The 13,887-nt window shown below is 36.1% G+C and overlaps 1 protein-coding gene across 16 annotated transcripts in view; it reads left to right on the plus strand.

The window, feature by feature from the left end:
* CPLANE1 (ciliogenesis and planar polarity effector 1) overlaps positions 1 to 13,887 on the plus strand; it is a 137,323-nt gene that overhangs the window by 3,877 nt on the left and 119,559 nt on the right. For 14 of the 16 annotated variants that reach the window (XR_005358569.1, XR_005358568.1, XM_038535284.1 and 11 more), the window contains 7 exons: positions 2,706 to 2,817; positions 5,833 to 5,968; positions 6,083 to 6,202; positions 7,008 to 7,240; positions 10,001 to 10,107; positions 12,104 to 12,260; positions 12,674 to 12,777. Coding sequence is in view for 14 of the 16 variants with exons in the window: in XM_038535284.1 (XP_038391212.1) it covers positions 2,737 to 2,817; positions 5,833 to 5,968; positions 6,083 to 6,202; positions 7,008 to 7,240; positions 10,001 to 10,107; positions 12,104 to 12,260; positions 12,674 to 12,777 (938 nt within the window). In the remaining 2 variants the exon portion in view is untranslated. The remainder of the gene's footprint in view (positions 1 to 2,705; positions 2,818 to 5,832; positions 5,969 to 6,082; positions 6,203 to 7,007; positions 7,241 to 10,000; positions 10,108 to 12,103; positions 12,261 to 12,673; positions 12,778 to 13,887) is intronic. The other 2 variants (XM_038535294.1, XM_038535295.1) reach the window with 1 other exon arrangement.

Genomic DNA, 13,887 nt, shown 5'->3' on the forward strand with positions numbered 1-13,887 from the left:
CACGCCCGGAGCCAAAGGCAGATGCTCAACTGCTGAGCCACCCAGGCATCCCCCATTCTTGTTTTTATTAATGTAATTCCAAAACTCAGAAATATATGGTGAAAGGTATATTAGGTATCCCTCTCTCCCTAGCCTATCCACTTTGTTTTCTAGCCCTTCTTTCCCCAGCACTGTGGTAGTTAACCTATTTTGTTAGTTTGTTTTATTTTTCTGTTTCTTTTTGCAAAATTAAATGATGCATATGTTATTTCCGTCTCCTTACACATGAAGTAGCATACTAGGTACATTCTTTTTTTAAAGTAGGCTCCACACCCAGCACCCAGTGCAGGGCTTGAACAATAAGATCAAGAGTCACTTGCTCTGTCAACTGAGCCAGGCAGGGATCCCTAGGTGGCGCAGCGGTTTGGCGCCTGCCTTTGGCCCAGGGCGCGATCCTGGAGACCCGGGCTCGAATCCCACATCGGGCTCCCGGTGAATGGAGCCTGCTTCTCCCTCTGCCTGTGTCTCTGCGCCTCTCTCTCTCTCTCTCTCTGTGACTATCATAAATAAATAAAAATTAAAAAAAAAAAAAAAAAGTGAGCCAGGCAGATGCCCCTATGTATACTCTTCTGTACTTTGCTTTTTTCAATTAACATATTTTAGAAATCCAAGTTTATAGAGATCTTCCTGTTCTTTTTGGCAACTGTTGAATATCTATTTCTAACTGATTTGTTTAAATTATAATCCAAAAAAGATCTTCACATATTGCATTTGGTTATTATGTTCTCTTAACATTCCCCCCCAATTTTATATATGTGTATATATATATTTATATAATAGATATATAGCAATTTGGCAACTTCTCTACCTCACCCCCTTTAAAAATATTTCTAAAAATTAATTAATTCATTCATTTATTTTAGCGAGAGCACATGCGATTTGGGAGAGGGGCAGAGAGAAAGAATCTCAAGCAGACTCCCACTGAGTGTGGAGCCCAACTCAGGGCTTGCTTGGTCTCAGAACTCTGAGATCATAACCTGAACTAAAAATCAGGAGTGAGACGCTTAACTGACTGAGCCACCCAGGTGTCCTTCTCCCTCTCCCCTTTAAAATACCATTTATTTGTTGAAGAAACTGCATCATTTATCCTATAGCATTTGTTACATTCTGAATTTAGTTAATTTTATTCTGGTGTATTTAATATGTTCCTTCATTTTCTTTATTTCTTGTCAGTTGGTATTTAGAGTCAGACACAGATTAAGGTTCAGTTTTACATTTTTCATCTTTTTAAGAATATTCCAGAGGTGCCTGGGTGGCTCAGTAGGTTGTGTCTGCTTTTGGCTCAGGTTGTGATCTTGGGGTCCTGGAATCAAGTCCCACATTGAGCTTCCTGCCCAGTGCGGAGTCTGCTTTTTCCTCTTCCTCTTCCTCTTCCTCTTCCTCTTCCTTTGCCCTTCTCCCACTCACCACTCATGCTTGTGCATGCTCGCTCTCTCAAATAAATAAATAACAGGCGCCTGAGTGGCTCAGTGGTTTGAGTGTCTGCCTTAGGCTCAGGACATGATCCCAGGATCCTGGGATTGAGTCCCGCATCGGGCTCCCTGCAGGGAGCCTGCTTCTCCCTCTGTGTATGTCTCTGCCTCTCTGTCTCTGTCTCTGATGAATAAATAAAATCTTAAAAATAAATAAATAAAAAATATTTTTAAAAAGATTATTTTTAAAAAACTCTTGAGTAATCTTTACACCCAACATGGGGCTCAAATTTACAACCCTGAGGTGAAGAGTTGCAGGCTCTACTGACTGAGCCAGCCAGGCACCCCTCATGATTTAAAATCCATTGCTATAATTTGTTTTGATCCTCAAACAATTTTCACCTTGGTCAGTGGGATCCTTTTTAGAATGACTTCTGTGTTTTCTGTTTGAGCACAGCACCCTGTGCCAGGCAGTCACACCATGTGAACATCCTCCCAGGATTCTCCCTATCCCAAGATTATGCTTTCCTCACCTCCTTGGCTCCAGCAAACTCTTCTTGGCTTCCACTGCAACTATCCCCACATCTATCATGGTACTTGCCAGGCATCTTCACTTCATTTCTGGGCTTCATCTTTATTTGGGCTAGTTTGAACTCTCTTATAGCTTGATGGCTCGGGGTGGTTTGACTGCTTCTGTGGTGATTAAAAGCTTCAAGAGTGATTACTTCAGAGAGTAAAGTAGAAGCTGTAATTGCTCTTTATGATGGAGCCTTGGGAAATGTATAACATCCCGTCCATTTTACTCTGTCAAAATAGTAAAAAAAATCTCATCCAATTTTAAGAGATGAGGCATGAACCAGAGCTCTCAATGAGAGAAGTGTCAAAGTCACAGTATAAGAAGAGCATGTGGGATGGGAGATACTGTTATGGGCGTCTTTGGGAAATACCTAGAACACTGAGAAAAACATATCACATAGAAATTTTATTGTCAAGATCTTTTCCTAGTTTATTTTTATCTTCATAGTCTGAGAAAAAACTTGTGAAAAAAGCAAATACATTTTGTCTGACTATTCGAAATATAAGATGAAATATGAAATACATTCTCAATATCTTACTTTAAAAAGAGAGTTAATTTGATGAAAAAAGTGATTTACTTTGTGAAAATTCTAAATTCAAATCCTCAGTAAATCTTATGGGCTATTTATTATTATTATTATTATTATTATTATTATTTATTTATTTATTTTTTTACAGCATCTTGTGGACTGTTGTTAACTTAACAAGCATGGAGATACGATTAGAAGTTTTGACATCAACAAGTATCAAACAGAAAAAGCCCTGGCCACGAGTCTCCTGGTTAGGACAGGTAGGTTCTTCTATCTTCATACAATACCAGCTGTAATAATGTGTTAAATGTATACTTTGGCTCTAAGATAGGATGTTCTATGGTCTTAAAAAATAAACCCATCATCTTTAGAAGGATCATGTGCTCATAGAGCAAGAATTTTTGTGTTTTTTATTTTTTTAAGGTGAGCAAGTTAGCTTCTCCAGAAAGTTAAATGGTCTGTCTAGAAGAAATATTTTACTTTCAAAATTTTTTTTTATCACATTAGGTTCAAGATTGAGATGGCTTATATCAAAGTGAGTTTTTTTTTTTTTTTTTTTTAAGATTTTATTTATTTATTTGAGAGAGAGAAAGAAAGAACATGAGCAGGGTGAGGAACAAAGGGAGAGGGAAAAGCAAACTCCCTGCTGTGTATGGATCCCAAGATGGGGCCCCATGCCAGGATCCCAAGATCATGACCTGAGTTGAAGTCTGGTGCTTAACCACCACCTGGGCAGTGCCCCTCAAAGGGAGTTTTTTAATTAAAAATTTTAATTTAAATATAATTAACATACAATGTTATTAATTTCCAGTATACAACATATTCTGTGATAAACCTCCACTTTATTCTCTGTATTTATGAGTCTGTTTATTTTATTGTTGTTTGTTCATTTTGAAATTTAGTCTCAACGTGTAAGTGAAGTCATGGTATTTGTCTTTCTCTGACTGACTTCTTTCACTTAGCATTATACCCTCTAGGTCCATTCATGTTGTTGCAAAGGGCAAGATCTTATTCCTTTTTATCACTAATATTCCATTTTATGTATATACCATATCTTCTCTATCCATTCACCTGTTGATGGACACTGGGTTGTCTCTGTAGTTTGGCTACTGTAAAAAGTGCTGCAATAAGCATGGAGGTGCATATGTCTTTTTAAATTAGTGTTTTTGTTTTCTTTGGGTAAATAGCCAGTGGTGGAATTAGTGGATCATATGGTATTTCTATCTTTAATTTTTTGAGGAAATCCTATATGTTTTCCACAGTGGCTGAACCAGTTTCTATTTCTACCAACAATACACAAGAGTTCCTTTTTTCTTCACAGCCTTGCTGAACACTTGTTATTTCTGGCCTTTTTTTTTTTTTTTTTTAAATATTTTATTTGTAAGTAATCTCTTCACCCAACAGAGGGCTGGAATTCACAACCCAAGAGCAAGAGTCACTTGCTCCACTGACTGAGCCAGCCAGAGTCCTCTTTTGTCTTTTTTTTTTTTTTAATTTAGTTATTAGAGAAAAAGCATGAGTGGGGGAGGGGCAGAGGGAGAGGTAGAGAATCTCAAGCAGACTTCCTGCTGAACACAGGGCCCAATGTGGGGCTCCATCTCAGGACCTGAGCTGAAATAGTGTCAGATGCTTAACTGATTGAGTCACCCAGGGCTGCCCCCTCCCTTGTTTTTTTGATTCTAGTCATGCTGAGAGGTTTTAAGTGATATATCTCAGTGTGGTTTTGATTTGTACTTCCCTGATGATTAGTGATGTTGAACATTTTTTTCATGTGTCTGTTTGCCATCTGTGTATGTCTTTTATAGAAAAATGCCTATTCAGGTCCACTGTACACTTTTAAATTGGATTATTTGGGGTTTTTTGGTGTTGAGTTATATAATTTTTTTGTGTACTTTGAATTTTAACCTCTTGTCAGATACATGATTTGCAAATGTCTTCTCCCATTCAGCATACTGCTTTTTTGTTTTGTTGGTTGTTTCTTCCTGCATGGTGCAAAAGCTTTTTACTTTTGTGTAGCTGAAAGGGAATATTTAATTCCCTTCTTCTGAACCTTTCCTTACTGGAACCGTTATTGGAGTGTTTCCTGCCATTGTGATTTTCATGAGTTTTCAATAAAAGTGCCCTTTAGAACTAGAATAAAGATGGCCCAGAATATACCAGCTATCCAGGAACACTAGTCACAGTATATGGAATAGATTCCTCACCTTAGGGAAAGTTGGCAAACCTATAAAATCCTCTTAGGATATGTAGTAAATACGAAAATTTAAAAATGTGGTATTTAGTGCCATTTCCTATGACAAATTATATTGTTAACTTCCTCTAGAACAGCATCTCACTTGAGCTTTGCAGTGGTTAAGAATCATCTGGTGATGCCCAACTCTGAGCTTGAACTCACAACCCTGAGCTGAGATCAAGAGTCAGATATTTAACTGACTGAGCCACTCAGGTGCCCCTTTACCTGATGATCTTTTTAAAACAACTGTTGGGCCCCACTCCTGGAGTTCCTGCCTGAGTAGGGAACTAACTGAGGTGGATAGTGTGCAGTTCTGACAGTGTCAAAGGTATTGCTGATACTGTTGGCTGGATGGTATTTTCAAAACCAGTGCCCTAGAATATATGTAAACAAGGTTCATTCAAAACAGTATACTTTTTTTTTTTTAAAGATTTTATTTATTTGATAGAGAGAGAGAGAGAGAGAGAGCACAAGTAGGGGGAAAGGCAGAGGGAGAAGGAGGAGAAGGAGGCTCCTCACTGAGCAGGGGCATCTATCCTAGGATCCTGAAATCGTGACTGAGCCAAAGGCAGATGCTTAACTGACTGAGCCATCCAGGTACCCCAAAAGACCATACTTTTTCTAGATAATAAAAAATGACCAGAGTCTGTGGTTTATAAATTTCAGAAGCCATATCTGTTTTAATCTAGGTAAATAATTTAAAAACTTGTCCATACTACTGTTCAAATTGATGAAATTAAACCATGCATAACTCAGTTTGACTAGCAGAATTGGAAGACATTCCTATAATTTTAAAGATCAAAAAGGTCTGGATGCAACCATTAGGTTATCCTACCTAGTAATTCTAATAAGAAGTATTTTAAGATAGAATGAAGAAATCTCCAGTTACCTAATCAGCCTTACTGTTTATTTTATTATTTTTGTTATAAGTGTATAATCTTTCTGGCACGTCACTTTATTTTCCTTTCTGGGATAATTTATTTAGGTTAGAGGTTGAATTAACTTCTGGTACCTCTTAAGTCTCACATGTTTCTCCTCTTAGGAAGATGAAGCTGTTTTTCTCTTGGATGATAAATTCATAAATGAAATTAATTTGCTATCAGGAAGAACAAAGAAGAAAATTCCTAGTCTGCAGCCTTTGCTGAAGGACGTTATTGTCCTAACAACATCCAGTAATGGTTAAGTAGTACTGATATTTTCAAAGGGCTAGATTAATTGTGTTTGTTCATAACTTGGGGTAATATTAAGGGAAATATTAGGTTGTAAGTACTGTATTTCCTTTTTGGAAACAGATGTGTGGCTGGCTGGGGTACTCACCACAGGGGAACTTTTTCTTTGGAACAAAGATCAAGATTGCTTGAAAACTATACCGGCAACTGAGAAACCTAAGAAAATGATTCAAGCTGCAGTAGGTGGGAGTTTTTTATTTGCTTAAATTGGTTTACTTAATAAATAGGAAAAGAAGATGAAACGTTTTCTTGTTACTATTTTAAAAGTGTATCTCTGTATGTGTGCATACATATATTTGTATTAATATAGAATATATACGTATATATATTTTCTTATATATGTATGGATTTTTTTAAAGATTTTATTTATTTATTCATGAGAGATACAGAGAGAAGCAGAGACATAGGCAGAGGGAGAAGCAAGCTCCCCGCAAGGAGCCCCATGTCAGATTTGATCTCGGGATTCTGGGATCACACCCTGAGCTGAAGGCAGACATTCAGCCAATGAGCCACCCAGGCATCCCTTTTTGGTGGTATTTATTTGTGATACTTGGATTCATCTTAAAGAAAAGTCTTGCCTAAAATACCTGATAAGAATGGGTTCTTCTTTTTTTTTTTTAATTTGAGAGAGAGCAGAACTAGCAAGAACACAAGTGGAGTGGGGCGGGGAGGGACAGAGGGAGAAGCAGGCTCCCTGCTGAGCAGGGAACCCTATGTGGAGTTCGATCCCACCTGGGATCATGACTTGAGCCAAAGCAGACGCTTAACCAACTGAGCCACCCTGATGTCCCTACCAGTAGGTTCCATCATATTACAAGTACATAATATATGTTACTATTATTTGTACTTTTAATTTATTAGTAGTGCCTTAATTTTATCCTGAATGAAAGTATTATTAGGTTTCTTATTGTCAGAATAGATAAATTATGTACTTTCTGGGAACGATTCAGACTTCAGAGGTTTAACTTTCTTTCTTTTTTTTTTAAAGCAAGCTCTGTGAGACTGTACTTGTATGTATCTGGAAATGGGAAAAGAGTTTTGCTTATAACTCCTTCTGGATGCATATTTCTTTGGGAATATTTGGAATTCAAGACTATCTTATCTTCTAAAAGTCCTTCATTGGTAGGCCAGTGGTCCCAGATCATACCTGATGAAGCAGTTCATTTGCCTTCTAAAGAAGATAAAGAAACTGTAGTACATGCTGTTTTTATAAAAAATGAGGTAAAATCCAAATCAGACATGGTGTTATAGAAGTTGAGATCTCAGACTTTAAGAACAGGCATTATTTATGAAGCAATTGAAGAGAGTGTGTAATGTATTACTATATGTCTTTAGTCTTCATTAATTGACAGAGTAATTGTAAAATTGTGGAAAAATATTTTTATATTTCTTGGTTGTATTTTTAAAAATGTTTATCAAAAATGGCTTGAGCTCCACCAAAAAATACCTACTAGAACCAACAAATGAATTCAGTTATGTCATAAGATACAAGATGAATATACAGAAATCTCTTTCTCTACACTAGTAATGATGTAGGAGAAAGAGAAATTAGGAGAACAATTTCATTTATAATTGCATTAAAAAGAATAAAACACCTAGGAATAAATTTAACCAAGGAGTTGAAAGATCTGTACTCCAAAAGCTATAAAATACTGATTAAAGAAATTAAAGATGTCACAAACAAATGGAAAGATATTCCATGTTGATGGATTGGAAGAACCAATATTGTTAGAATGTCTTTAGTACCCAAAACCATCTAAAGATTTAATGCAATCTCTATCAGAATGTCAATATTTTTCAAAAAACTAGAACAAGTAACCCCACAATTTGTATAGAACCACAAAAGGCCCCAAGTAGCCAAAGCAATCTTGGAAAAGAAGAACAAACATGGAGGTAATCAAAATAGTATGGTACTGGCACAAATACCATAGCTCAATGGAACAGAATAGCGAGCCCAGAAATAAAGCCATGCATACATGATCAGTCAGTCTATGATAAAGGAGGCAACAATATATAGTGGGAAAAAGTCTCTTCAACAAATGGTGTTGAGAAAACTGGACCATTTTCTTACACCACAAAAAAATAAACTCAAAATGGATTGAAGACCTAAACGTGAGACCTGAAACCATAAAATTCCTAGAAGAAAGCATAGGCAGTAATTTCTTTGACATTGGCTGTAGAAACATTTTCTTAAATATCTCCTCTGGTGAAGGAAACAAAAGCAAAATTAAACTTCGGGAGAACACAAAAATAAAAAAGTTTTTGCACAGGGAAGGAGGAAACTATCAACAAAACACAGAGGCAGTCTGATGAATGGGAGAAGATATTTGCAAATATTTCTGTTAAGAGGTTGATATCCAGAGTACACAAAGAACTTACATAACTCAACACCAAAACCCCACAAATAATCCAATTAAAAAATGGGCGGAAGACCTGAATAGCATTTTCTCTACAGAAGACATACAGATGATCTCAGTTATATGAAAAGATGCTCAACATCACTAATCATCAGGGAAGTGCAAACCAGAACTACACAGGTATTTCACCTTACATCTGTCAGAATGACCAGTATCAAAAAGACCAGAAATAAGAGTGTTTGGCAAGGATGTGGAGAAAAAGGAACTCTTGTGCATTGTTGGTGAGAATATAAATTGGTGCAGCCACTGCAGAAAATAGTATGGGATTTCCTCAAAAAATTAAAAATAGAAATACCATATGATCAAAAAAAAAAAAAAAAAAGAAATACCATATGATCCACTAATTCTACCACTGGCTATTTACCCAAAGAAAATAAAAACACTAATTTGAAAAGACATATGCACCTCTATGCTTACTGCAGCATTATTTACAATAGCCAAACTATGGAAGCAACCCAGTGTCCCATCAACAGGTGAATGGATAGAGAAGATGTGGTATATACATAAAATGGAATATTACTCAGTGATAAAAAAGAATAAGATCTTGCCCGTTGTGACAACAGGACAGACCTCGAGGGTATAATGTTTAGTGAAAGAAGTCAGTCAGAGAAAGACAAATACCATGACTTCACTTACGTGTTGAATCTAAAAATCAGGATGAGCAAACAACAATAACAAAATAAACAGATGCTTAAATAAAGACAACAAACTAGTGGTTATGAGAGGGGAACTAATATAGCATTGTATGTTAATTGGACAAAAACAATGGCTTAAGTTGAGTTTTCTTTTTCCCTAGTTTTTAAAATTTATTTCTTTTTATTTCTTTTTATATTTGAGTATATTTGACACACAGTGTTAGTTACAGATATACAACATGGCAGTTCAACAATTCTTTATGTTATGCTGTGCTTGCCACAAGTATAGTCACCATGCGAAACTATTACAGTACTGTAATACACAGTACTATATATTACAGTATATTGATTATATATCCTCTGCTGTACCTTTTATTCCCATGACTTGTTACATAACTAGAAGCCTGTATCTCCCACTCATTTTGTCCAACCCCCTCTCCCATCTCCTCTGACAACCAGCAGTTCTTTGTATTTTATAGGTCTGATTCTGTACTTATCTTTAGTTTTAAAATAAAACTAGCTTTATAATTTAAAAAGCTAGAATTGGTAATATTAAATAAGCTATTTAATTTCCAAGAAAGAACATATTCATTAACTAAAAAACATTATAAATAGCTGCATGCATTGTTTGTGTGTGTGGGCCAATGTTTCATTACCCAATGCACTATGCATTTTGAAATTTTATTTTCCTTTACCTTCCTCCACCTCCAGGGATAGTGCCCTAATTTAAATAATACATAGTTATGAAATAAGGAAAAAATTACTAACTCTTTTTTTTAATTACTTATTCTTTAGTCTAATATTAAGAATAAAAATATAAGCAGGATTTCCATGTGTTTTATTTATGATGAGAAATACATGTTTTATATATTTGTTGATTTATTTTCAGATGAATTATATACTAAAGTTTATTAAATTTTTCTATACAGTTATTTGGAGACTGCTGCCTGTGTTCGTTTACTTTTTATTCTGGGGAATGTCTGAAGTTAACATTTCTAGCAATTCGGTGGCATGAAAATGTATTTACAACTATGAGGTAAGGTAAAGGTTTTTTTCTTCTTTATTTTTTATCCCTTTTACAGGAATATTTTTTTCTCCCATAAGAGCATAGTAGGATTAGTTAAATGAAATTAAATTTGAACTTCTGAGATTTTACAAAGCTGTTCTTCCCATAAATACTACTGTTAGTTTTCTTTTTTTTTTTTTTGTTGTACTGTTAGTTTTCATTTTAAATGTTTACTCTAGAAGGTTTTTCTTGTTTTTGTTTCGTGTCCTTTCTTGGAATTGAGAACATGTAAAAGGTAAGAAAGTCTTGTATTAAAATTCTAGAGGTAGCTATTTTGAAAAATAATTCAATTGAATTTTAAAAGGGACATAATTTGAATTTAATACTGTACCTTTTAAATACTCCAGTACTTTTTAATTAAAAATAGTTTTATTGGGATCCCTCGGTGGCGCAGCGGTTTAGCGCCTGCCTTGGGCCCAGGGCGTGATCCTGGAGACCCGGGATCGAATCCCACATCGGGCTCCCAGTGCATGGAGCCTGCCTCTCCCTCTGCCTCTCCTCTCTCTCTCTCTCTCTCTCTCTCTCTCCTCTCTGTGACTATCATAAATAAATAAATTAAAAAATATATATAAATAAAAAAAATAGTTTTATTGGGGCACCTGGGTGGCTCAGTTATCTGCCTTTGGCTCAGACCATGGTCCCAGATTTCTGGATTTAAGCCTGCATTGGGTTTCCTGCTCAGTGGGAAGTCTGCTTCTCCCTCTCCCTTTGCCTCTCCCTCCACCCCCTCCCATCCTCCTCTGCTCCTGCATGCACAAGCTCTCTCTCTCAAATAAATAAATGAAAAAAAAAAAGTTTTATTTAGGGGCACCTGGTTGACTCAGAAGAGTATGCCACTCTTGCTCTTGAGGTCATGAGTTTGAGCTCCACATTGGGTGTAGAGATTACTTAAAAAAATTAATATAAATAAAATAAAAATAGTTTTATTTATTCTAAAAAGCCCAGTAATATACAGAGTACATTAAAAGCATATAATGCCTAAGCAAGATTTAGTAAAAATGTGTTTTTTTCTGTTTTTCTTCATTTTCTTATGTTAACAGTACTTCATTAAAGTATAATTTAGATAAAGTAAAATGAATAAATCTTAAGTGTATAATGAGATGGATTTTCATAAGTATACATGTGTATAACTGTCCTCATATCAAATATAGAACATTGAGACTATTTTATTTTTTTATATGGAAGCTCCAAAGCATGGAGGGTTTGAACTAATGACCCTAAGATCAAGACCTGCGCTGAGATCAAGAATTGGATGCTTAACCAACTAAGCCACCCAGGCGCGCCTATTTTTATTTTTTAAAAGAGTTTATTTTTAAGTAATCTCTGCCCAGCATGGGGTTCGAACTTAAAACCCCAAGATCAAGAGTTGTAGGCTCTAGCAACAGACAGGCATCCCAGAACATTGCCACTACTTTAAAAATCCTTTCTTCTCTATTTCTTTAATTTCTGTAAAAATATTTACAATAATGTAGAAATCTGTGTCCTGTAAAACTTTCATCAAAGCAGATGTATTTGGAGTTGACTCTGAAGCATGCCGTTACTAACAGAATGCTGATACTGAACTTATTGAGCTGGCAACTGCTCTTGTGCCTTTGATGAAACTTCTGGAGAGTTGCTAAGAGGCCCCTTAATATTTGTGCACATGTAGGAATTTAGTTGAATCCTTAAGTTTTGTTTATGATGAACTAAATATTAATTTAAAAAGTTACCATATGAAAAAAAAAAAAAAAGTTACCATATGGGCAGCCCGGGTGGCTCAGTAGTTTAAGCCGCCTTTAGCCCAAAGCCTGATCCCAGGATCGAGTCCCACATCGGGCTCCCTGCATGGAGCCTGCTTCTCCCTCTGACTGTGTCTCTGCCTCTCTCTCTCTCTGTGTCTCTCATGAATAAATAAATAAAAAATCTTAAAAAAATATATAAAAAGTTACCATATTTCCTATTTTCAATTATTTCATTACTTTCTTAGGTCATTGCCATACCATGTTCATTGGGCACAACAAAACTGCCATCTGTGCAATCTGATTCCTAAATGTGCCTCAGTAAAGTCAAGAGGTGCTCTCATTTCTGCCTTTTCAAGAGATGGTGTTACCCTGGCAGTAACCCTTAATCAGAAAGACCCAAAGGTCAGTAAATATAATCTGTCCTGGAAGTAACTTATAAAAAAGTTTAGTCCAGCTTGGAGTTCCTTGTTTTTTAATGTCATGTTTTGTTCTTTGAATTGGTGTTTTCTGATCCAATTTAGTATTGTAGATTGTTAAAGTTATTTAAACTGGCTGCTGTAATTTCAAAACTTGGCCTTCAGAAGTGAAAAGAGAATAGTAAAAAGGAAGAAAAAAGTACAAAGTGGTAACTGATGTCCTTAAAATAGAGTATAAGAGTGAGGAGTTACAGTTTTCAGTACTGTTTTGCCAGTTGGGAAAGACTTCCAAGAGAGTTTATTGATATGATAATAGGTCTCTGGGTCTCTAGAATCAAAAATAATGATTAAAGCAAAATAATTTAATGGTTTTGTTGGTTTTTTTTCCCTCCTTTCTAGGCAACTCAGGTATTGTTCATAAACACACTGAATTTTGTTACTCTCTGTGGTAGCCTGAGAGGATGTAGTAATAAGAATCCTGTGGTTCCAGCTACACTTATCAGGTAAAAACTCCTGTGTTTCTATTAGTGTTTCAATTTTCTGATAGTTTAATAAATTTAAGGCTCTGGTAATTCAAAAGATATCTAAATAAGTATTTAGATAGAGAATGCAATTTACTTTCAGTACTTGTAATTGATAGATTTTTTTTTTTTTAAAGATTTTATTTATTTATTCATGAGAGACACAGAGAGAGAGGCAGAGACACAGGCAGAGGGAGAAGCAGGCTCCACGCAGAGAGCCAGACATGGGACTTGATCACCAGGATCATGCCCTGGGCTGAAGGTGGCAGCGCTAAACTGCTGGGCCACCCGGGCTGCCCTGATTGATAGATTCTAAAAATTGCTTCATGTAAGGAAAATCTCACTTTCAGAAAGGGTCTTGGGGGACGCCTGGGTGGCTCAGTGGTTGAGCGTCTGCCTTTGGCTCGGGGTGTGATCCTGGGATCCCAGGATTGAGTCCCGCATCAGGCTCCCTGCATGGAGCCTGCTTCTCCCTCTGCCTGTGTCTCTCATGAATAAATAAATCTTTTTTTTTTTTTTTTTTTAAAGAAAAAAAGGGTCTTGGTAGGGTGGAAGATACATGAACATATTTTCTTTTTTTCTTTTATTTTTTCTTGCATTGTCTCAGGAAGAGTAGAATCACAATTGGTAGGAAAGTATTGAGTTTCATTAGAGACCAAAATGAAGACATCCTGGACTGGGAAAACCATTATATGCTCAGGGAGGCTGAGGTGTTAGCTTTTAAACAAAATTGCCATGCTCTGCGTATGGGTTAATAACAACGTAAGTCATGATTTTGGATGGCACCACCAGGATCTACTTGGGATTATAGAGTAGGAAGATTTCCTCTTAGACTTCTTAATTTCCTTTTCTGAATCTCTGAATTCCCAGTTTTCAGGCCTATCTAGCCTTCCCCTTCATTTTCTTTTCCTCCCCAAAAGTTCCTTTCTAAAGGTATTATTTATTCTTACATCTGAAATTAATGTAACATCATGTCTCTATTGTACTTCAATAAAATAAATAAGTAAAAAATATTACTGGTCTCAGTGCAGTAGGCTGCTTGACTTAGAGTGTCATTATTTACATGAGGAGCTACTTTCTGTCTCCATAAGA

The sequence above is a fragment of the Canis lupus genome, chromosome 4 (assembly GCF_011100685.1).
Source record: "Canis lupus familiaris isolate Mischka breed German Shepherd chromosome 4, alternate assembly UU_Cfam_GSD_1.0, whole genome shotgun sequence".
NCBI lineage: Eukaryota > Metazoa > Chordata > Mammalia > Carnivora > Canidae > Canis > Canis lupus.